Source organism: Bombina bombina, chromosome 11, assembly GCF_027579735.1.
Source record: "Bombina bombina isolate aBomBom1 chromosome 11, aBomBom1.pri, whole genome shotgun sequence".
Classification (NCBI taxonomy): domain Eukaryota; kingdom Metazoa; phylum Chordata; class Amphibia; order Anura; family Bombinatoridae; genus Bombina; species Bombina bombina.
The window spans coordinates 65189173-65216992 of record NC_069509.1 but is presented as its reverse complement, the minus strand read 5'-3'; the positions used below and the strand labels follow the sequence as shown (position 1 = coordinate 65216992).

At 37.4% G+C, this 27820-nt stretch overlaps 1 protein-coding gene across 1 annotated transcript in view; it reads left to right on the top strand.

The window, feature by feature from the left end:
- LMF1 (lipase maturation factor 1) overlaps positions 1-27820 on the top strand; it is a gene marked incomplete in the record, with an annotated part of 853471 nt that overhangs the window by 537505 nt on the left and 288146 nt on the right. The window contains 1 exon segment of the mRNA XM_053695262.1: positions 27474-27641. Within this exon segment, the coding sequence (XP_053551237.1) occupies positions 27474-27641 (168 nt within the window).

The following is a 27820-nucleotide window of genomic DNA, read 5'->3' as shown; positions in this document are numbered from 1 at the left end:
GTTCTTTTGACAGACATGCATTTTAGCCAATCAGTGCCTGCTCCCAGATAACTTCACGTGCGTGAGCTCAATGTTATCTATATGAAACACATAAACTAACGCTCTCTAAAAAAAACTGTCAAAAAGCATTTAATTTAGAGGCGGCCTTCAAGGTCTAAGAAATTAGCATATGATCCTCCTAGGTTTAGCTTTTAACTAAGAATACCAAGAGAACAAAGCAAAATTGGTGCTAAAAGTAAATTGGAAAGTTGTTTTAAATTGCATGCCCTATTTAAATCATGAAAGTTTTTTATTGGACATGACTGTCCCTTTAAAGAGATATTAAACCTAAAAGTAAATCACCCATAAAATATTTTTTAAGCATAGTAAAAATAATAATAATAATAAAAAATAATAAGGTGCATTCACTATTTATTTTACCAGTTTTCAATGAAAGTTATGCTTTTTCCACTTTCCAAGGAGATTATTGAGGGCATATTTACATTTGCTGTAGTATTTCTAACTTTGCTATATGATACATAGTGATTGCTTAGATCAGTGCACAAGCTCATTTGCATCTGGCCTCTGGTTGTCCAGAGCAAAGAACAGTGATAAATATGTTCAAGAAGTGTATCCCTGGACTGTTTTTAAATTTGCAAATGCTTTTAAAATATTTATATTTTAGCATTTTGTTTTTGAATCCCAGTGGCTAACTGCTGATAGATACTATGGGGCCGATTTATTAAATTTCGGACGTACATTATCTGCCCGACATCGCAATGCTGCCTCCTGCACATTCGCAGCCAATCTGCCGCTTGCAATCACTTGCAGGTTAAACAACTTTCCAGTTTACTTATATTATCTAATTTGCTTCATTCTCTTGGTTTTGTTTATTGAAAGGCATACCTATATAGGCTCTGGAGCAGAAATACACTACTGGGAGCTAGCTTCAACAAAGGATACCTAGAGAATGATGCAATTTGATCATATAGTAAACTGGCAACTCAGCACTGATATTGCTGATTTGTTAATATTTGGAACATTTTAACACATAGTTCCTTAATTTAATTTTGCAATTAAAAGATAGTGCACAACAGACTCATATGGCATATGGATTTTTTCTTTAAAGGGACATGCAAACCATTTTTTTATGGTTCAGATAGAGCATACAATTTTTTGAAAAAACATTCCAATGTATTACTATTATCTAATTTGATTAGTTCTCTTGGTATCCTTTGTTGAAAAGAATACATAGGTAGGTTCAGGAGCTGGGAGCTAGCTGCTGATTGGTGGCTGCACAGAAATGCCTCTTTAATTTGACTTGATGTGTTCAGCTAGCTCCCAGTAATGCATTGCTGCTCCTTTAACAAAGGATACTAAGAGAATGAAGCAACATTGATAACAGAAGTACATTGGAGCATTATTTAAAAATCTATGCTCGTCCTGATTCATGAAATAAAAAGTTTGGGTTTCATGTTCCTTTAAGTTTTCTTTTGTGCGTTTGCAAACTGTTTTATATAGGGAGGGTTCCTTTGTTTAGTATTTTTTTTGCAGCATTTTAGTGATGCCGGTTCCTTTACCCATGGAACTCATCTATGTTAGAGCCTAGGTTATGGGGTAGATTTAACAAGCAGTGGATGCTTCCCGGAAACCTAAGTTAACCCTTTGGCTGCTAAGCCATTTCCCACCTGGGTGCTAATATTTTCTTTTCTTTTTGAAATTTTTTTTTTTTACTTTTTTTGTTTTTGTTTACAGACTCCCAAGACTTACACTGTTGGAAATGTTAGGCGATTACCTTTCCAACAGTGGGTCTTGGGGGTCTGTAGCTGCTTAGATGCCTGAGATACAGGCTTCTAAGCAGCATGCCCCCTCCTCCTATACTTAACATTGTTAAGTATAAATAAAGTTGCGCGGTGACGTCATCACGTGAACTCACCGCGCATCACATGAAGCCCCGGCGATGCCTGTCACTCTACAGGCAGGATCGCAGGGGTAGGAGCAGTAAGGAGCCCCCAGATCTCCCTCAAGGTGGGAGAGTGCTCATGACGGCTCTGAGCCGTCATTAGCACCAGAGTGAGAAAGTCTGTGACGGCTCAGAGCCGTCATTAACACTCAAAGGGTTAAAGGGACATTCCTGTCAAAATTTAAATGCACATAGATGAATGACATCTTTGAATAGAAACATATTTACAATATACCTGTATTGGCTAAATGCTTCTAGTAAACATCATCACTGCTTTAGTGTTAGCATTTTTCTCTGCACGTGCACGTGAAGCATAGCTAGATATTCTCAGTGCACCAGCATTTTAAATACTGCAGCTGCTCAAAGTGCCAGTGGGGCTTGTATCGTGTCAGCAATTAACAAATTAAATCATGACCAAATGGTAGAAGCACCTTAGGCTCTCTGAGCAAGTGCTGTGATTAAAATGCTGGTGCACGGTGCATACTTGCTTGTGCAATGTTAAATGCTACAGAAAATCATGTTCGCCTGGCACTTGTTAAACCTACCCCTATATTGGAACTGAAAAGCAACTCTCTGTGGTTACAAGAAGTAGCTCTGAATCTTTATGAATTCTGCAATTTTAGAATTCAGATATTATAAGTTTTTTTTAGAAGGATGTTTTACAGACAATTCTTATTAAAGGGCCAAAATATAAAAAAAATGTCATGCTCTAAGACTATCAACCCTACACTATTGTGTGTTTAACACATATACAGTAGAAGTGCCGCTCGTGACCCACAGAGAACTGCTGGTCCTGAGTGGAAACCGCTGCTAAAAATAACATCTGAGTCGTGAGTCTAGCACTGCTGATTGGATCAGCGGTGGTCTCTCGAGGACCAGCAGTGCTCTGTGGATTCCTAGCAGCACTTCTACTATGTGTTTAACCCCTGCAGATGTTAAACACATAGTAGTGTAGGGTCGCTAGTCTTAAAATTAAATACTCTAACAAAATTAGAGCATGTAAGTTTGTTGTTGTACTATTTTGGCCTGTTAAATAACATATACCATTATTTTATGTCTGTATATTTGTGTGTGTGTCACATTATTAATACATGCCTCTCAGTATCTGTGTGTGTGTCACATTATTAATACATGCCTCTCAGTATCTCTGTGTGTGTCACATTATTAATACATGCCTCTCACTATCTGTGTGTGTGTCACATTATTAATACATGCCTCTCACTATCTCTGTGTGTGTCACATTATTAATACATGCCTCTCACTATCTCTCTGTGTGTCACATTATTAATACATGCCTCTCACTATCTGTGTGTGTGTCACATTATTAATACATGCCTCTCACTATCTGTGTGTGTGTCACATTATTAATACATGCCTCTCACTATCTGTGTGTGTGTCACATTATTAATACATGCCTCTCACTATCTCTGTGTGTGTCACATTATTAATACATGCCTCTCACTATCTGTGTGTGTCACATTATTAATACATGCCTCTCAGTATCTGTGTGTGTGTCACATTATTAATACATGCCTCTCACTATCTGTGTGTGTCACATTATAAATACATGCCTCTCAGTATCTGTGTGTGTCACATTATTAATACATGCCTGTCAGTATCTCTGTATGTGTCACATTATTAATACATGCCTCTCACTATCTGTGTGTGTCACATTATTAATACATGCCTCTCACTATCGCTGTGTGTGTCACATTATTAATACATGCCTGTCAGTATCTGTGTGTGTCACATTATTAATATATGTCTGTCAGTATCTGTGTGTGTCACATTATTAATACATGCCTCTCAGTATCTGTGTGTGTCACATTATTAATACATGCCTCTCAGTATCTCTGTATGTGTCACATTATTAATACATGCCTGTCAGTAACTGTGTGTGTCACATTATTAATACATGCCTCTCACTATCTCTGTGTGTGTCACATTATTAATACATGCCTCTCACTATCGCTGTGTGTGTCACATTATTAATACATGCCTCTCACTATCTGTGTGTGTCACATTATTAATACATGCCTCTCAGTATCTCTCTGTGTGTGTCACATTATTAATACATGCCTGTCAGTAACTGTGTGTGTCACATTATTAATACATGCCTCTCACTATCTGTGTGTGTCACATTATTAATACATGCCTGTCAGTATCTCTGTGTGTGTCACATTATTAATACATGCCTGTCAGTATCTCTGTGTGTGTCACATTATTAATACATGCCTCTCACTATCGCTGTGTGTGTCACATTATTAATACATGCCTGTCAGTATCTCTGTGTGTGTCACATTATTAATACATGCCTGTCAGTATCTCTGTGTGTGTCACATTATTAATACATGCCTCTCACTATCTCTGTGTGTGTTACATTATTAATACATGCCTCTCACTATCGCTGTGTGTGTCACATTATTAATACATGCCTCTCAGTATCTGTGTGTGTGTCACATTATTAATACATGCCTGTCACTATCTCTGTGTGTGTCACATTATTAATACATGCCTCTCACTATCTCTGTGTGTGTCACATTATTAATACATGCCTGTCAGTACCTCTGTGTGTGTCACATTATTAATACATGCCTGTCAGTAACTCTGTGTGTGTCACATTATTAATACATGCCTCTCAGTATCTGTGTGTGTGTCACATTATTAATACATGCCTGTCACTATCTCTGTGTGTGTCACATTATTAAAACATGCCTCTCAGTAACTGTGTGTGTGTCACATTATTAATACATGCCTCTCAGTATCTCTGTGTGTGTCACATTATTAATACATGCCTGTCAGTATCTCTGTGTGTGTCACATTATTAATACATGCCTCTCAGTATCTCTGTGTGTGTCACATTATTAATACATGCCTCTCAGTAACTGTGTGTGTGTCACATTATTAATACATGCCTCTCAGTATCTCTGTGTGTGTCACATTATTAATACATGCCTCTCAGTATCTGTGTGTGTGTCACATTATTAATACATGCCTCTCACTATCTGTGTGTGTCACATTATTAATACATGCCTCTCACTATCTGTGTGTGTCACATTATTAATACATGCCTGTCAGTATCTCTGTGTGTGTCACATTATTAATACATGCCTGTCAGTATCTCTGTGTGTGTCACATTATTAATACATGCCTCTCACTATCGCTGTGTGTGTGTCACATTATTAATACATGCCTCTCACTATCGCTGTGTGTGTCACATTATTAATACATGCCTCTCACTATCTCTCTGTGTGTCACATTATTAATACATGCCTCTCACTATCGCTGTGTGTGTCACATTATTAATACATGCCTCTCAGTATCTCTGTGTGTGTCACATTATTAATACATGCCTCTCAGTATCTCTGTGTGTGTCACATTATTAATACATGCCTCTCACTATCTCTGTGTGTGTTACATTATTAATACATGCCTCTCAGTAACTGTGTGTGTGTCACATTATTAATACATGCCTCTCAGTATCTCTGTGTGTGTCACATTATTAATACATGCCTCTCACTATCTGTGTGTGTCACATTATTAATACATGCCTCTCACTATCTCTGTGTGTGTCACATTATTAATACATGCCTCTCACTATCTCTGTGTGTGTCACATTATTAATACATGCCTCTCACTATCGCTGTGTGTGTTACATTATTAATACATGCCTCTCACTATCTGTGTGTGTCACATTATTAATACATGCCTCTCAGTATCTGTGTGTGTCACATTATTAATACATGCCTCTCACTATCTGTGTGTGTGTCACATTATTAATACATGCCTCTCAGTATCTGTGTGTGTGTCACATTATTAATACATGCCTCTCACTATCTCTGTGTGTGTCACATTATTAATACATGCCTCTCACTATCTCTGTGTGTGTCACATTATTAATACATGCCTGTCACTATCTCTGTGTGTGTCACATTATTAATACATGCCTCTCACTATCTCTCTGTGTGTCACATTATTAATACATGCCTGTCAGTATCTCTGTGTGTGTCACATTATTAATACATGCCTGTCAGTATCTCTGTGTGTGTCACATTATTAATACATGCCTGTCACTATCTCTGTGTGTGTCACATTATTAATACATGCCTGTCAGTATCTGTGTGTGTGTCACATTATTAATACATGCCTCTCATTATCTCTGTGTGTGTCACATTATTACTACATGCCTCTCACTATCTCTGTGTGTGTCACATTATTAATACATGCCTGTCACTATCTCTGTGTGTGTCACATTATTAATACATGCCTCTCACTATCTGTGTGTGTGTCACATTATTAATACATGCCTCTCAGTATCTCTGTGTGTGTCACATTATTAATACATGCCTCTCACTATCTCTGTGTGTGTCACATTATTAATACATGCCTCTCACTATCTCTCTGTGTGTCACATTATTAATACATGCCTCTCACTATCTGTGTGTGTGTCACATTATTAATACATGCCTCTCACTATCTGTGTGTGTGTCACATTATTAATACATGCCTCTCACTATCTGTGTGTGTGTCACATTATTAATACATGCCTCTCACTATCTCTGTGTGTGTCACATTATTAATACATGCCTCTCACTATCTGTGTGTGTCACATTATTAATACATGCCTCTCAGTATCTGTGTGTGTGTCACATTATTAATACATGCCTCTCACTATCTGTGTGTGTCACATTATAAATACATGCCTCTCAGTATCTGTGTGTGTCACATTATTAATACATGCCTGTCAGTATCTCTGTGTGTGTCACATTATTAATACATGCCTGTCACTATCTCTGTGTGTGTCACATTATTAATACATGCCTCTCACTATCTGTGTGTGTGTCACATTATTAATACATGCCTCTCACTATCTGTGTGTGTGTCACATTATTAATACATGCCTCTCACTATCTCTGTGTGTGTCACATTATTAATACATGCCTCTCACTATCTCTCTGTGTGTCACATTATTAATACATGCCTCTCACTATCTGTGTGTGTGTCACATTATTAATACATGCCTCTCACTATCTGTGTGTGTGTCACATTATTAATACATGCCTCTCACTATCTGTGTGTGTGTCACATTATTAATACATGCCTCTCACTATCTCTGTGTGTGTCACATTATTAATACATGCCTCTCACTATCTGTGTGTCACATTATTAATACATGCCTCTCAGTATCTGTGTGTGTGTCACATTATTAATACATGCCTCTCACTATCTGTGTGTGTCACATTATAAATACATGCCTCTCAGTATCTGTGTGTGTCACATTATTAATACATGCCTGTCAGTATCTCTGTATGTGTCACATTATTAATACATGCCTCTCACTATCTGTGTGTGTCACATTATTAATACATGCCTCTCACTATCGCTGTGTGTGTCACATTATTAATACATGCCTGTCAGTATCTGTGTGTGTCACATTATTAATATATGTCCTGTCAGTATCTGTGTGTGTCACATTATTAATACATGCCTCTCAGTATCTGTGTGTGTCACATTATTAATACATGCCTCTCAGTATCTCTGTATGTGTCACATTATTAATACATGCCTGTCAGTAACTGTGTGTGTCACATTATTAATACATGCCTCTCACTATCTCTGTGTGTGTCACATTATTAATACATGCCTCTCACTATCGCTGTGTGTGTCACATTATTAATACATGCCTCTCACTATCTGTGTGTGTCACATTATTAATACATGCCTCTCAGTATCTCTGTGTGTGTCACATTATTAATACATGCCTGTCACGTAACTGTGTGTGTCACATTATTAATACATGCCTCTCACTATCTCTGTGTGTGTCACATTATTAATACATGCCTGTCAGTATCTCTGTGTGTGTCACATTATTAATACATGCCTGTCAGTATCTCTGTGTGTGTCACATTATTAATACATGCCTCTCACTATCGCTGTGTGTGTCACATTATTAATACATGCCTGTCAGTATCTCTGTGTGTGTCACATTATTAATACATGCCTCTCAGTATCTCTGTGTGTGTCACATTATTAATACATGCCTCTCACTATCTCTGTGTGTGTCACATTATTAATACATGCCTCTCACTATCGCTGTGTGTGTCACATTATTAATACATGCCTCTCAGCTATCTGTGTGTGTGTCACATTATTAATACATGCCTGCTCACTATCTCTGTGTGTGTCACATTATTAATACATGCCTCTCACTATCTCTGTGTGTGTCACATTATTAATACATGCCTCGTCAGTATCCTCTGTGTGTGTCACATTATTAATACATGCCTGTCAGTAACTCTGTGTGTGTCACATTATTAATACATGCCTCTCAGTATCTGTGTGTGTGTCACATTATTAATACATGCCTGTCACTATCTCTGTGTGTGTCACATTATTAATACATGCCTCGTCAGCTATCTCTGTGTGTGTCACATTATTAATACATGCCTCTCAGTATCTCTGTGTGTGTCACATTATTAATACATGCCTCTCAGTAACTGTGTGTGTGTCACATTATTAATACATGCCTCTCAGTATCTCTGTGTGTGTCACATTATTAATACATGCCTCTCAGTATCTGTGTGTGTGTCACATTATTAATACATGCCTCTCACTATCTCTGTGTGTGTCACATTATTAATACATGCCTCTCACTATCTGTGTGTGTCACATTATTAATACATGCCTGTCAGTATCTCTGTGTGTGTCACATTATTAATACATGCCTGTCAGTATCTCTGTGTGTGTCACATTATTAATACATGCCTCTCACTATCGCTGTGTGTGTGTCACATTATTAATACATGCCTCTCACTATCGCTGTGTGTGTCACATTATTAATACATGCCTCTCACTATCTCTCTGTGTGTCACATTATTAATACATGCCTCTCACTATCTCTGTGTGTGTCACATTATTAATACATGCCTCTCAGTATCTCTGTGTGTGTCACATTATTAATACATGCCTCTCAGTATCTCTGTGTGTGTCACATTATTAATACATGCCTCTCACTATCTCTGTGTGTGTTCACATTATTAATACATGCCTCTCAGTAACTGTGTGTGTGTCACATTATTAATACATGCCTCTCAGTATCTCTGTGTGTGTCACATTATTAATACATGCCTCTCACTATCTGTGTGTGTCACATTATTAATACATGCCTCTCACTATCTCTGTGTGTGTCACATTATTAATACATGCCTCTCACTATCTCTGTGTGTGTCACATTATTAATACATGCCTCTCACTATCGCTGTGTGTGTTACATTATTAATACATGCCTCTCACTATCTGTGTGTGTCACATTATTAATACATGCCTCTCAGTATCTGTGTGTGTCACATTATTAATACATGCCTCTCACTATCTGTGTGTGTGTCACATTATTAATACATGCCTCTCAGTATCTGTGTGTGTGTCACATTATTAATACATGCCTCTCACTATCTCTGTGTGTGTCACATTATTAATACATGCCTCTCACTATCTCTGTGTGTGTCACATTATTAATACATGCCTGTCACTATCTCTGTGTGTGTCACATTATTAATACATGCCTCTCACTATCTCTCTGTGTGTCACATTATTAATACATGCCTGTCAGTATCTCTGTGTGTGTCACATTATTAATACATGCCTGCTCAGTATCTCTGTGTGTGTCACATTATTAATACATGCCTGTCACTATCTCTGTGTGTGTCACATTATTAATACATGCCTGTCAGTATCTGTGTGTGTGTCACATTATTAATACATGCCTCTCATTATCTCTGTGTGTGTCACATTATTACTACATGCCTCTCACTATCTCTGTGTGTGTCACATTATTAATACATGCCTGTCACTATCTCTGTGTGTGTCACATTATTAATACATGCCTCTCACTATCTGTGTGTGTGTCACATTATTAATACATGCCTCTCAGTATCTCTGTGTGTGTCACATTATTAATACATGCCTCTCACTATCTCTGTGTGTGTCACATTATTAATACATGCCTGTCACTATCTCTCTGTGTGTCACATTATTAATACATGCCTGTCAGTATCTCTCTGTGTGTCACATTATTAATACATGCCTGTCAGTATCTCTCTGTGTGTCACATTATTAATACATGCCTCTCAGTATCTCTGTGTGTGTCACATTATTAATACATGCCTGTCAGTATCTCTGTGTGTGTCACATTATTAATACATGCCTGTCACTATCTCTGTGTGTGTCACATTATTAATACATGCCTGTCAGTATCTCTGTGTGTGTCACATTATTAATACATGCCTGTCAGTATCTCTGTGTGTGTCACATTATTAATACATGCCTGTCACTATCTCTGTGTGTGTCACATTATTAATACATGCCTGTCACTATCTCTGTGTGGTCACATTATTAATACATGCCTGTCCAGTATCTCTGTGTGTGTCACATTATTAATACATGCCTGTTCACTATCTCTGTGTGTGTCACATTATTAATATATGCCTGTCAGTATCTGTGTGTGTGTCACATTATTAATAACATGCCTCTCATTATCTCTGTGTGTGTCACATTATTACTACATGCTGTCACTATCTCTGTGTGTGTCACATTATTAATACATGCCTGTCACTATCTCTGTGGTGTGTCACATTATTAATACATGCCTGCTCAGCTATCTGCTGTGTGTGTCACATTATTAATACATGCCTCTCAGTATCTCTGTGTGTGTCACATTATTAATACATGCCTCTCACTATCTCTGTGTGTGTCACATTATTAATACATGCCTGTCACTATCTCTGTGTGTGTCACATTATTAATACATGCCTGTCAGTATCTCTGTGTGTGTCACATTATTAATACATGCCTGTCAGTATCTCTGTGTGTGTCACATTATTAATACATGCCTCTCAGCTATCTCTCTGTGTGTGTCACATTATTAATACATGCCTCTCAGTATCTCTGTGTGTGTCACATTATTAATACATGCCTGTCAGTATCTCTGTGTGTGTCACATTATTAATACATGCCTGTCAGTATCTCTGTGTGTGTCACATTATTAATACATGCCTGTCACTATCTCTGTGTGTGTCACATTATTAATACATGCCTGTCACTATCTCTGTGTGTGTCACATTATTAATACATGCCTGTCAGTATCTGTGTGTGTCACATTATTAATACATGCCTGTCAATATCTCTGTGTGTGTCACATTATTAATACATGCCTGTCACCATCTCTGTGTGTGTCACATTATTAATACATGCCTCTCACTATCTCTGTGTGTGTCACATTATTAATACATGCTTCTCAGTATCTTTGTGTGTGTCACATTATTAATACATGCCTGTCAGTATCTCTGTGTGTGTGTCACATTATTAATACATGCCTGTCAGTATCTCTGTGTGTGTCACATTATTAATACATGCCTCTCACTATCTGTGTGTGTCACATTATTAATACATGCCTGTCACTATCTCTGTGTGTGTAATTATTAATACATGCCTCTCAGTATCTCTGTGTGTGTCACATTATTAATACATGCCTCTCAGCTATCTCTGTGTGTGGTCACATTATTAATACATGCCTCTCAGTATCTGTGTGTGTGTCACATTATTAATACATGCCTCTCAGTATCTCTGTGTGTGTGTCACATTATTAATACATGCCTCTCAGTATCTCTGTGTGTGTCACATTATTAATCATGCCTGTCAGTATCTCTGTGTGTGTGTCACATTATTAATACATGCCTGTCAGTATCTCTGTGTGTGTCACAGTTATTAATACATGCCTCTCACTATCTGTGTGTGTCACATTATTAATACATGCCTCTCAGTATTCTCTGTGTTGTGTCACATTATTAATACATGCCTCTCACTATCTGTGTGTGTTGTCACATTATTAATACATGCCTCTCAGTATCTCTGTGTGTGTCACATTATTAATACATGCCTGCTCAGTAACTCTGCTGTGTGTCACATTATTAATACATGCCTCTCAGTATCTGTGTGTGTCACATTATTAATACATGCCTCTCAGTATCTCTGTGTGTGTCACATTATTAATACATGCCTGTCAGTAACTCTGTGTGTGTCACATTATTAATACATGCCTCTCAGTATCTGTGTGTGTCACATTATTAATACATGCCTGTCAGTATCTCTGTGTGTGTGTCACATTATTAATACATGCCTGTCAGTATCTCTGTGTGTGTCACATTATTAATACATGCCTCTCAGTATCTCTGTGTGTGTCACATTATTAATACATGCCTCTCAGTATCTGTGTGTGTGTCACATTATTAATACATGCCTCTCACTATGTCTCTGTGTGTCACATTATTAATACATGCCTCTCAGTATCTGTGTGTGTGTCACATTATTAATAAATGCCTGTCAGTATCTCTGTGTGTGTCACATTATTAATACATGCCTCTCAGTATCTCTGTGTGTGTCACATTATTAATACATGCCCTCTCAGTATCCTGTGTGTGTCACATTATTAATACATGCTCTCAGTATCTCTGTGTTTGTCACATTATTAATACATGCCTCTCAGTATCTCTGTGTGTGTCACATTATTAATACATGCCTCTCAGTATCTCTGTGTTTGTCACATTATTAATACATGCCTCTCAGTATCTCTGTGTGTGTCACATTATTAATACATGCCTCTCACTATCTCTGTGTGTGTCACATTATTAATACATACCTCTCACTATCTCTCTGTGTGTCACTTTATTAATACATGCCTCTCACGTATCTCTGTGTGTGTCACATTATTAATACATGGCCTCTCAGGTATCTGTGTGTGTCCACATTATTAATACATGCTCTCTCATATCTCTCTGTGTGTCACATTTATTATTACATGCCTGTCAGTATCTCTGTGTGTGTCACATTATTAATACATGCCTCTCAGTATCTGCTGTTGTTGGTGTCCACATTATTAATACATGCCTGCTCAGTATCTGTGTGTGTGTCACATTATTAATACATGCCTCCTCAGTATCATGTGATGTGTGTCACATTATATATACAGGTCCTCTCACCTATCTGTGGTGTGTCACATTATTAATACATGCTGTCAGTATCTCTGTGTGGGTCCGATTATTATACATGCCTCTCAGTATCTGCTGGTGTGTTGTCACATTATTAATACATGCCTCTCACTATCTGTGTGTGTGTCACATTATTAATACATGCATGTCAGTATCTCTGTGTGTGTCACATTATTAATACATGCCTCTCACTATCTCTGTGTGTGTCACATTATTAATACATGCCTCTCACTATCTCTGTGTGTGTCACATTATTAATACATGCCTCTCAGTATCTCTGTGTATGTCACATTATTAATACATGCCTCTCAGTATCTGTGTGTGTGTCACATTATTAATACATGCCTGTCAGTATCTGTGTGTGTGTCACATTATTAATACATGCCTCTCAGTATCTATGTGTGTGTCACATTATTAATACATGCCTCTCACTATCTCTGTGTGTGTCACATTATTAATACATGCCTCTCACTATCTCTCTGTGTGTGTCACATTATTAATACATGCCTCTCACTATCTCTGTGTGTGTCACATTATTAATACATGCCTCTCACTATCTCTGTGTGTGTCACATTATTAATACATGCCTCTCAGTATCTGTGTGTGTGTCACATTATTAATACATGCCTCTCAGTATCTCTGTGTGTGTCACATTATTAATACATGCCTCTCAGTATCTCTGTGTGGGTGTGTCACATTATTAATACATGCCTCTCAGTATCTCTGTGTGTGTCACATTATTAATACATGCCTGTCATATCTCTGTGTGTGTCACATTATTAATACATGCCTCTCACTATCTCTGTGTGTTGTCACATTATTAATACAAGCCTCTCTCTATCTCGGTGTGTGTCACATTATTAATACATGCCTCTCACGTATCTGTGTGTGTGTCACATTATTAATACATGCCTCTCACTATCTCTGTGTGTGTCACATTATTAATACATGCCTCTCACTATCTCTGTGTGTGTCACATTTTTTATACATGCCTCTCAGTATCTCTGTGTGTGTCACATTATTAATACATGCCTCACAGCTATCTGCTGTGTGTGTCACATTATTAATACATGCCTCTCAGCTATCTCTGTGTGTGTCACATTATTAATACATGCCTCTCACTATCTCTGTATGTGTCCACATATATTATACATGCCTGTCTGTATCTGTGGTGTGTCACATTATTAATACATGCCTGTCCCAGAATCTCTGTGTGTGTCACATTATTAATACATGCCTCTCATTAATCTCTGTGTGTGTCACATTATTAATACATGCCTTCATTATCTCTGTGTGTGTCACATTATTAATACATGCCTCTCACTATCTCTGTGTGTGTCACATTATTAATACATGCCTCTCAGCTATCTGTGTTGTGTGTCACATTATTAATACATGCTTCTCAGCTATCTCTGTGTGTGTCACATTATTAATACATGCCTGTCAGTATCTGCGTGTGTGGTGTACATATTAATACGTGCCTCTCACTATCTGTGTGTGTCACATTATTAATACATGCCTCTCACTATCTGTGTTGTGTCACATTATTAATACATTCCTCTCACTATCTCTGTGTGTTGTCACATTATTAATACATGCCTCTCAGTATCTTGTGTGTGTCCACAATTATTAATACATGCCTCTCACTATCTCCTCTGTGTGTCACATTATTAATACATGCCTCTCACTATCGCTGTGTGTGTCACATATTAATACATGCCTCTCAGTAATCTGTGTGTGTGTCAAATTATTAATAATGCCTGTCACTATCTCTGTGCTGTGTCACATTATTAATACAATGCCTCTCACTATCGCCTGTGTGTGTCACAGTTATTAATACATGCCTCTCACTATCTGTGTGTGTCACATTATTAATACATGCCTCTCACTATCTCTGTGTGTGTCACATTTTTAATACATGCCTCTCAGTATCTGTGTGCTTGTGTCCACATTATTAATACATGCCTGTCACTATCTCTGTGCTGTGTCACATTATTAATACATGCCTCTCACTATCGCTGTGTGTGTCACATTATTAATAAATGCCTCTCAGTATCTGTGTGTGTGTCACATTATTAATACATGCCTGTCACTATATCTGTGTGTGTCACATTATTAATAAATGCCTCTCAGTATCTGTGTGTGTGTCACATTATTAATACATGCCTGTCACTATCTCTGTGTGTGTCACATTATTAATACATGCCTCTCACTATCGCTGTGTGTGTCACATTATTAATACATGCCTCTCAGTATCTCTGTGTGTGTCACATTATTAATACATGCCTGTCACTATCTCTGTGTGTGTCACATTATTAATACATGCCTGTCAGTATCTCTGTGTGTGTGTCACATTATTAATACATGCCTGTCAGTATCTCTGTGTGTGTCACATTATTAATACATGCCTCTCACTATCTCTGTGTGTGTCACATTATTCTTACATGCCTGTCAGTATCTCTGTGTGTGTGTCACATTATTAATACATGCCTCTCACTATCTGTGTGTGTCACATTATTAATACATGCCTCTCAGTATCTCTGTGTGTCACATTATTAATACATGCCTCTCACTATCTCTGTGTGTGTCACATTATTAATACATGCCTCTCACTATCTCTGTGTGTGTCACATTATTAATACATGCCTCTCACTTCTCTGTGTGTGTCACATTATTAATACATGCCTGCTCAGTATCTGTGTGTGTGTCACATTATTAATACATGCCTCTCACTATCTGTGTGTGTCACATATTAATACATGCCTCTCAGTATCTATGTGTTGTCACATTTTAATACATGCCTCGTCACTATCTCTGTGTGTGTCAATTATTAATACATTGCCTCGTCAGCTATCTCTCGTGTGTGTCACATTATTAATACATGCCTCTCACGTATCTCTGTGTGTGTCACATTATTAATACATGCCTCTCACTATCTCTGTGTGTGTCACATTATTAATACATCTCTCACTATCCTGTGTGTGTCACATTATTAATACATGCCTCTCACTATCTCTGTGTGTGTCACATTATTAATACATCCTCTCAGCTATCTGCTTGTGTGTCACATTATTAATACATGCCTCGTCATGATCTCTGTGTGTGTCACATTATTAAATACATGCCTGTCAGCTATCTCTGTGTATGTCACATTATTAATACAATGCCTCTGTCACTATCTCCTGTGTGTGTCACATTATTAATACATGCCTCGTCAGCTATCTCTGTGTTTGTCACATTATTAATACATGCCCTGTCACTATCTGTGTGTGTCACATTATTAATACATGCCTCTCAGCTATCTGCTGTGTGTGTCACATTATTAATACATGCCTCTCACTATCTCTGTGTGTGTCACATTATTAATACATGCCTCTCACTATTCTCTGTGTGTGTCACATTATTAATACATGCCTGTCAGTATCTCTGTGGTGTGTCACATTATTAATACATGCCTCTCACTATCTCTGTGTGTGTCACATTATTAATACATGCCTCTCAAGTATCTGTGTGTGTCACATTATTAATACATGCCTGTCAGTATCTCTGTTGTGTGTCACATTATTAATACATGCCCTGTCAGTATCTCTGTGTGTGTCACCATTATTAATACATGCCTCTCATTATCTCTGTGTGTGTCACATTATTATACATGCCTCTCATTATCTCTGTGTGTGTCACATTATTAATACATGCCTCTCACTATCTCTGTGTGTGTCACATTATTAATACATGCCTCTCACTATCTGTGTGTGTGTTACATTATTAATACATGCCTCTCAGTAACTGTGTGTGTGTCACATTATTAATACATGCCCTCAGTATCTCTGTGTGTGTCACATTATTAAATACATGCCTCTCACTATCTGTGTGTGTGTTACATTATAATACATGCCTCTCACTATCTCTGTGTGTGTCACATTATTAATACATGCCTGTCAGTATCTCTGTGTGTGTCACATTTATTAATACATGCCTCTCAGTATCTCTGTGTGTGTCACATTATTAATACATGCCTGTCAGTATCTCTGTATGTGTGTCACATTATTAATACATGCTCTCACTATCTGTGGTGTGTCACATTATTAATACATGCCTCTCAGTATCTGTGTGTGTGTTACATTATTAATACATGCCTCTCAGTATCTCTGTGTTGTGTGATCCCACACTTATTAATACATGCCTGCTCAGCTATCTCTGTGTGTGTCACATAATAATACATGCCTCTCACTATCTTCTGTGTGTCACATTATTAATACATGCCTGCTCAGCTATCTCTGTGTGTGTCACATTATTAATACATGCCTCGTCTGTATCTCTGTATGTGTGTCACATTATTAATACATGCCTTCACTTATCTGCTGTGTGTGTCCACATTATTAATACATGCCTCTCAGTATCTCTGTGTTTGTCACATTATTAATACATGCCTCTCAGTATCTCTGTGTGTGTCACATTATTAATACATGGCCTCTCAGTATATCTGTGTGTGTCACATTATTAATACATGCCTCTCAGTATCTCTGTGTGTGTCACATTATTAATACATGCCTGTCAGTATCTCTGTATGTGTGTCACATTATTAATACATGCCTCTCACTATCTGTGTGTGTGTCACATTATTAATACATGCCTCTCAGTATCTGTGTGTGTGTCACATTATTAATACATGCCTGTCAGTATCTCTGTGTGTGTCACATTATTAATACATGCCTGTCAGTATCTCTGTGTGTGTCACATTATTAATACATGCCTCTCACTATCTGTGTGTGTGTCACATTATTAATACATGCCTCTCAGTATCTGTGTGTGTGTTACATTATTAATACATGCTTCTCACTATCTGTGTGTGTGTCACATTATTAATACATGCCTCTCACTATCTCTGTGTGTGTCACATTATTAATACATGCCTCTCAGTATCTCTGTGTGTGTCACATTATTAATACATGCCTCTCAGTATCTCTGTGTGTGTCACATTATTAATACATGCCTCTCAGTATCTGTGTGTGTCACATTATTAATACATGCCTGTCACTATCTCTGTGTGTCACATTATTAATACATGCCTGTCACTATCTCTGTGTGTCACATTATTAATACATGCCTGTCAGTATCTCTGTGTGTGTCACATTATTAATACATGCCTCTCAGTATCTCTGTGTGTGTCACATTATTAATACATGCCTCTCAGTATCTCTGTGTGTGTCACATTATTAATACATGTCTGTCACTATCTCTGTGTGTGTCACATTATTAATACATGCCTCTCACTATCTCTGTGTGTGTCACATTATTAATACATGCCTGTCAGTATCTCTGTGTGTGTCACATTATTAATACATGCCTCTCACTATCTGTGTGTGTCACATTATTAATACATGCCTGTCACTATCTCTGTGTGTGTCACATTATTAATACATGCCTCTCACTATCGCTGTGTGTGTCACATTATTAATACATGCCTCTCACTATCTGTGTGTGTCACATTATTAATACATGCCTCTCACTATCTCTGTGTGTGTCACATTATTAATACATGCCTCTCAGTATCTGTGTGTGTGTCACATTATTAATACATGCCTGTCACTATCTCTGTGTGTGTCACATTATTAATACATGCCTCTCACTATCTGTGTGTGTCACATTATTAATACATGCCTGTCACTATCTCTGTGTGTGTCACATTATTAATACATGCCTCTCACTATCTCTGTGTGTGTCACATTATTAATACATGCCTGTCAGTATCTCTGTGTGTGTCACATTATTAATACATGCCTCTCAGTATCTGTGTGTGTCACATTATTAATACATGCCTCTCAGTATCTGTGTGTGTCACATTATTAATACATGCCTCTCAGTATCTGTGTGTGTCACAATATTAATACATGCCTCTCAGTATCTGTGTGTGTCACATTATTAATACATGCCTCTCAGTATCTGTGTGTGTCACATTATTAATACATGCCTGTCAGTAACTCTGTGTGTGTCACATTATTAATACATGCCTCTCAGTATCTGTGTGTGTCACATTATTAATGCATGCCTCTCAGTGTCTGTGTGTGTGTCACATTATTAATACATGCCTCTCAGTATCTGTGTGTGTCACATTATTAATACATGTCTGTCAGTATCTCTGTGTGTGTCACATTATTAATACATGCCTCTCAGTATCTGTGTGTGTCACATTATTAATACATGCCTCTCAGTATCTCTGTGTGTGTCACATTATTAATACATGCCTCTCACTATCTCTGTGTGTGTCACATTATTAATACATGCCTCTCACTATCTCTGTGTGTGTCACATTATTAATACATGCCTGTCAGTATCTGTGTGTGTGTCACATTATTAATACATGCCTCTCACTATCGCTGTGTGTGTCACATTATTAATACATGCCTGTCAGTATCTGTGTGTGTGTCACATTATTAATACATGCCTGTCACTATATCTGCGTGTGTCACATTATTAATACATGCCTGTCAGTATCTGTGTGTGTGTGTCACATTATTAATACATGCCTCTCAGTATCTCTGTGTGTGTCACATTATTAATACATGCCTCTCACTATCTCTGTGTGTGTCACATCATTAATACATGCCTCTCAGTATCTCTGTGTGTGTCACATTATTAATACATGCCTGTCAGTATCTCTGTGTGTGTCACATTATTAATACATGCCTCTCAGTATCTGTGTGTGTGTCACATTATTAATACATGCCTCTCAGTATCTCTGTGTGTGTCACATTATTAATACATGCCTCTCAGTATCTCTGTGTGTCACATTATTAATACATGCCTCTCACTATCGCTGTGTGTGTCACATTATTAATACATGCCTGTCAGTATCTCTGTGTGTGTCACATTATTAATACATGCCTCTCACTATCTCTCTGTGTGTCACATTATTAATACATGCCTCTCACTATCTCTCTGTGTGTCACATTATTAATACATGCCTCTCACTATCTCTCTGTGTGTCACATTATTAATACATGCCTGTCACTATCTCTGTGTGTGTCACATTATTAATACATGCCTCTCAGTATCTCTGTGTGTGTCACATTATTAATACATGCCTGTCAGTATCTCTGTGTGTGTCACATTATTAATACATGCCTCTCAGTATCTGTGTGTGTGTCACATTATTAATACATGCCTCTCACTATCTCTGTGTGTGTCACATTATTAATACATGCCTCTCAGTATCTCTGTGTGTGTCACATTATTAATACATGCCTGTCAGTATCTGTGTGTGTGTCACATTATTAATACATGCCTCTCAGTATCTCTGTGTGTGTCACATTATTAATACATGCCTGTCAGTATCTCTGTGTGTGTCACATTATTAATACATGCCTCTCACTATCTCTGTGTGTGTCACATTATTAATACATGCCTCTCAGTAACTGTGTGTGTGTCACATTATTAATACATGCCTCTCAGTATCTCTGTGTGTGTCACATTATTAATACATGCCTCTCAGTATCTGTGTGTGTGTCACATTATTAATACATGCCTCTCAGTATCTCTGTGTGTGTCACATTATTAATACATGCCTCTCACTATCTGTGTGTGTGTCACATTATTAATACATGCCTCTCAGTATCTCTGTGTGTGTCACATTATTAATACATGCCTCTCACTATCTCTATGTTTGTCACATTATTAATACATGCCTCTCAGTATCTCTGTGTGTGTCACATTATTAATACATGCCTCTCAGTATCTCTGTGTGTGTCACATTATTAATACATGCCTCTCAGTATCTCTGTGTGTGTCACATTATTAATACATGCCTATCAGTATCTCTGTGTGTGTCACATTATTAATACATGCCTGTCAGTATCTCTGTGTGTGTCACATTATTAATACATGCCTCTCAGTATCTCTGTGTGTGTCACATTATTAATACATGCCTGTCAGTATCTCTGTGTGTGTCACATTATTAATACATGCCTCTCAGTATCTCTATGTGTGTCACATTATTAATACATGCCTCTCACTATCGCTGTGTGTGTCACATTATTAATACATGCCTCTCAGTATCTCTGTGTGTGTCACATTATTAATACATGCCTCTCAGTATCTCTGTGTGTGTTCACATTATTAATACATGCCTCTCAGCTATCTCTGTGTGTGTCACATTATTAATACATGCCTCTCACTATCTCTGTGGGTGTGTCACATTATTAATACATGCCTGTCAGTTATCTCTGTGTGTGTCACATTATTAATACATGCCTCTCACGTATCTCTGCTGTGTGTCACATTATTAATACATGCCTCTCAGTATCTCTGTGTGTGTCACATTATTAATACATGCCTCTCAGTATCTCTGTGTGTGTCACATTATTAATACATGCCTCTCACTATCTCTGTGTGTGTCACATTATTAATACATGCCTCTCAGTATGCTCGTGTGTGGTCACATTATTAATACATGCCTCTTCAGTATCTGTGTGTGGTGGTCACATTATTAATACATGCCTCTCAGTATCTGCTGTGTGTGTCACATTATTAATACATGGCCTCTCAATATCTCTGTGTGTGTCACATTATTAATACATGCCTCTCAGTATCTCTGTGTGTGTGTCACATTATTAATACATGCCTCTCAGTATCTCTGTGTGTGTCACATTATTAATACATGCCTCTCAGTATCTCTGTGTGTGTCACATTATTAATACATGCCTCTCAGTATCTCTGTGTGTGTCACATTATTAATACATGCCTCTCAGTATCTCTGTGTGTGTCACATTATTAATACATGCCTCTCAGTATCTGTGTGTGTGTCACATTATTAATACATGCCTCTCAGTATCTCTGTGTGTGTCACATTATTAATACATGCCTCTCACTATCTCTGTGTGTGTCACATTATTAATACATGCCTCTCAGTATCTCTGTGTGTCACATTATTAATACATGCCTCTCAGTATCTCTCTGTGTGTCACATTATTAATACATGCCTGTCAGTATCTCTGTGTGTGTCACATTATTAATACATGCCTGTCAGTATCTCTGTGTGTGTCACATTATTAATACATGCCTCTCAGTATCTGTGTGTGTGTCACATTATTAATACATGCCTCTCAGTATCTGTGTGTGTGTCACATTATTTATACATGCCTCTCACTATCTCTGTGTGTGTCACATTATTAATACATGCCTGTCAGTATCTCTGTGTGTGTCACATTATTAATACATGCCTCTCAGTATCTCTGTGTGTGTCACATTATTAATACATGCCTCTCACTATCTCTGTGTGTGTCACATTATTAATACATGCCTGTCAGTATCTGTGTGTGTGTCACATTATTAATACATGCCTGTCAGTATCTCTGTGTGTGTCACATTATTAATACATGCCTGTCAGTATCTCTGTGTGTGTTACATTATTAATACATGCCTCTCACTATCTCTGTGTGTGTCACATTATTAATATATGCCTCTCAGTATCTCTGTGTGTGTCACATTATTAATACATGCCTCTCAGTATCTCTGTGTGTGTCACATTATTAATACATGCCTCTCAGTATCTCTGTGTGTGTCACATTATTAATACATGCCTCTCAGTATCTCTGTGTGTGTCACATTATTAATACATGCCTCTCACTATCTCTGTGTGTGTCACATTATTAATACATGCCTGTCAGTATCTCTGTGTGTGTCACATTATTAATACATGCCTCTCAGTATCTGTGTGTGTGTCACATTAATAATACATGCCTCTCAGTATCTGTGTGTGTCACATTATTAATACATGCCTCTCAGTATCTCTGTGTGTGTCACATTATTAATACATGCCTCTCACTATCTCTGTGTGTGTCACATTATTAATACATGCCTGTCAGTATCTCTGTGTGTGTCACATTATTAATACATGCCTCTCAGTATCTGTGTGTGTGTCACATTAATAATACATGCCTCTCAGTATCTGTGTGTGTGTCACATTATTAATACATGCCTCTCACTATCTCTGTGTGTGTCACATTATTAATACATGCCTCTCACTATCTCTGTGTGTGTCACATTATTAATACATGCCTCTCACTATCTCTGTGTGTGTCACATTATTAATACATGCCTCTCACTATCTCTGTGTGTGTCACATTATTAATACATGCCTCTCAGTATCTCTGTGTGTGTCACATTATTAATACATGCCTGTCAGTATCTCTGTGTGTGTCACATTATTAATACATGCCTGTCAGTATCTCTGTGTGTGTCACATTATTAATACATGCCTGTCAGTATCTGTGTGTGTGTCACATTATTAATACATGCCTCTCAGTATCTGTGTGTGTGTCACATTATTAATACATGCCTGTCAGTATCTGTGTGTGTGTCACATTATTAATACATGCCTCTCACTATCTCTGTGTGTGTCACATTATTAATACATGCTCTCACTATCTCTGTGTGTGTCACATTATTAATACATGCCTCTCAGTATCTCTGTGTGTGTCACATTATTAATACATGCCTGCTCAGTATCTGCTGTGTGTGTCACATTATTAATACATGCCTCTCACTATCTGTGTGTGTGTCACATTATTAATACATGCCTCTACCTATCTCTGTGTGTGTCACATTATTAATACATGCCTCTCACTATCTCTGTGTGTGTCACATTATTACTACATGCCTCTCACTATCTCTGTGTGTGTCACATTATTAATACATGCCTCTCACTATCTCTGTGTGTGTCACATTATTAATACATGCCTGTCAGTATCTCTGTGTGTGTGTCACATTATTAATACATGCCTCTCACTATCTCTGTGTGTGTCACATTATTAATACATGCCTGTCAGTATCTCTGTGTGTGTCACATTATTAATACATGCCTGTCACTATCTCTGTGTGTGTCACATTATTAATACATGCCTCTCACTATCTCTGTGTGTGTCACATTATTAATACATGCCTCTCACTATCTCTCTGTGTGTCACATTATTACTACATGCCTCTCACTATCTCTGTGTGTGTCACATTATTAATACATGCCTCTCAGTATCTCTGTGTGTGTCACATTATTAATACATGCCTGTCAGTATCTCTGTGTGTGTCACATTATTAATACATGCCTGTCAGTATCTGTGTGTGTGTCACATTATTAATACATGCCTCTCACTATCTCTGTGTGTGTCACATTATTAATACATGCCTCTCAGTATCTGTGTGTGTGTCACATTATTAATACATGCCTCTCACTATCTCTGTGTGTGTGTCACATTATTAATACATGCCTCTCAGTATCTCTGTGTGTGTCACATTATTAATACATGCCTGTCAGTATCTGTGTGTGTGTCACATTATTAATACATGCCTCTCACTATCTCTGTGTGTGTCACATTATTAATACATGCCTCTCAGTATCTGTGTGTGTGTCACATTATTAATACATGCCTCTCACTATCTCTGTGTGTGTGTCACATTATTAATACATGCCTCTCAGTATCTCTGTGTGTGTCACATTATTAATACATGCCTGTCAGTATCTGTGTGTGTCACATTATTACTACATGCCTCTCACTATCTGTGTGTGTCACATTATTACTACATGCCTGTCAGTATCTGTGTGTGTCACATTATTACTACATGCCTGTCAGTATCTCTCTGTGTGTGTCACATTATTAATACATGCCTCTCACTATCTCTGTGTGTGTCACATTATTAATACATGCCTCTAAGTATCTGTGTGTGTGTCACATTATTAATACATGCCTCTCAGTATCTGTATGTGTGTCACATTATTACTACATGCCTGTCAGTATCTGTGTGTGTCACATTATTAATACATGCCTCTCACTATCTCTGTGTGTGTCACATTATTAATACATGCCTCTCAGTATCTGTGTGTGTGTCACATTATTAATACATGCCTGTCAGTATCTGTGTGTGTGTCACATTATTAATACATGCCTCTCAGTATCTGTGTGTGTGTCACATTATTAATACATGCCTGTCAGTATCTCTGTGTGTGTCACATTATTAATACATGCCTGTCAGTATCTCTGTGTGTGTCACATTATTAATACATGCCTGTCAGTATCTGTGTGTGTCACATTATTAATACATGCCTCTCACTATCTCTGTGTGTGTCACATTATTAATACATGCCTCTCAGTATCTGTGTGTGTGTCACATTATTAATACATGCCTGTCAGTATCTCGGTGTGTGTCACATTATTAATACATGCCTCTCACTATCTCTGTGTGTGTCACATTATTAATACATGCCTCTCACCATCTCTCTGTGTGTCACATTTTGTGCAGATGTCTTATCTCCTTGATCGCCTGTTATTAAGTGTCTCATGATGAGTGTTTGGTATCTGTTTTGATGTATTTCACAGTTGTGTTTGACTCACATTACCACTGTGTGTTTTGCATTTTCTATACGCGTTTCTCTCACATTGCCTTCATAAGGGGCTCATGGTTATCTCTGTCTCTGCTATTCATCATTCTTCTTGAAAAGTTTGGCTAAAATAATATTTGAAAAATACGTTTGATCTCCTCTAAGCTTTGAACTCATCAGGCTACAAAATCCCATTCTATCTTTATACGCAGAAAAAAATGGATCAATATATATGTATTCTTTTTACATTAAAGGGACAGTTAGGTCAACATTAAACTTAATTTAATTCTGCTTCCTACTCAGTCTTATTGGTTGAAAGGACAGTACAGTCAAAATTAAACTTTTATGATTCAGATAGAGCGTGGAATTTTAAACAACTTTACAATTTACTTTTGGTTTCGACTTTTCTTTGTTCCTTTGGTATCCTTTGTTGAAGAATAAATCTAGGTAAAGTCATAGAAGGTCAAGAGTGTATGGGTCTTTAGGATTCCATGTCAGCAGTGTTTGCAACAATGTATAACACTGCTACAAACTGAGACCCTATGAGCTCCATTTAACAAGCAGCAAAAGCTGATTTAGACCCCTTGATGGCAACTTAAAGGGACAGTCAACACCAGAATTTTTGTTGTTTAAAAAGAGAAATAATCCCTTTGTTACCCATTCCCGAGTTTTGCATAACCAACATGGTTATATTAATATACTTTTAACCTTTGTGATTACCTTGTATCTAAGCTTCTGCAGACTGCCCCCTTATTTCAGTTCTTTTGACAGACTTGCATTTTAGCCAATCAGTGTTCATTCCTAGGTCACTTCACGTGCATGAGCTCAATGTTTTCTATATGAAACACATGAACTAATGCCCTTTAGTGGTCAAAATGCATTCAGATTAGAGGCAGTCTTCAAGGTCTGAGAAATTAGCATATGAACCTCCTAGGTTTAGCTTTCAACTAAGAATACCTAGAGAGCAAAGCAAAATTGGTGATACAAGTAAATCGGGAAGTTGTTTAAAATTATATGCCCTATTTAAATTATGAAAGTTTATTTGGACTTGACTGTCCCTTTAAGAAGCAGCGTTTGTTCACTTGGGGTGATTGACAGGCCTTGTACCCGAGCAAGAACAGGGGGCGGCATTGTCTTAATTGGTAACCTTGACCGCCTGTGCATTAATGAATGGGGCCCTATGAGTCTACCTAGATTTTCTCTTCAGCCAAGGATATCAAGAGAAAAAAGCAGATTTAATAGACGTAAATTGGAAATTTGTGAAAATCTTTTGCTGTATCTAAACCATTAAAGTTTAATTTTAAATTTACTGTCCCTTTAAACATCTTTCCAGTTTGTATCTATTATCTAATTTGTTGTATTATCTTGTTATCCTTTGTTTAAAAGCATTCCTAGGTAGGCTCAGGAGTAGCAATGCACTACTGGGAGCTAGCTGCTGATTGGTGGCTGCACATATATGTCTCTTGTCATTGGCCATATGTGTTCAGCTAGCTCCCAGTAGTGCATTGCTGCTCCTTCAACAAAGAATATAAAGAGAATGAAGTAAATTTAATAATACAAGTAAATTGGTAAGTTATGTAAAATGGTATGCTCTCTCTGAATAATGAGAGAATTTTTTTGGGTTTCATGTTCCTTTAAAGAGTAATCCTATGTAGGGTATTTATTACTCTACAGCAGCAGTGTTTGCAATATTGTATAACATTGCTATAAACATTGTTGCAAATACTGCTCCTACACAGTTCTAAATACACGTGATTGACACCACCTGCTAGCAGATTGGCCGCGAATGTGAATGTGTGAAATGCTTGTGCAATAATAAATGCGGACATTGTATGCTGTCAGCATTTAGCGATGTCGGTGGACATGATTCGCTACAGCAAATCATGTCCGCCTGACATTTGATAAATTGGCCCCCTTGAGAAAAAGCAAATTTGATAATAGAAAACAAAGAAATTTCATTTCCATGCTCCAACTAAAAGATTAAATAGATTGTTTACTTTACTTTCCCTTTAAATGTAGTTTTGCTTTCATCTATCTGTCTTTCTTAAAAGGGTTAACGGTTGTTCATATAATAAAATCCCAGAATCCTCTGCTTTACATTATTCTCTTTCCTTTACAGACGCAGCCCGTGCCAAATCCACTGGCTTATTATATGCACCGCAGCCCAGACTCATTCCACCAGTTTGAAACCTTATGCAATCATTTCATCGAGCTGATTGTACCCTTCTTTATATTTCTTGGTCGTCGCATGTGTCTTATTAACGGGGTTCTCCAGATTCTTTTCCAGGTAAATTCACGCCCCACATCATTCCATTTTTACACACAATAATATCAACAGGAAATGATTTGGTTGACCAACTAACCACACATATAAAGCTTCTTAGCATTTTGTTTTAAACGCCACTTAATCATTTTTGGCTTTTTAAAATCTTCTTTAATGGTTGGTTGGCAAAGCAATATTACTTG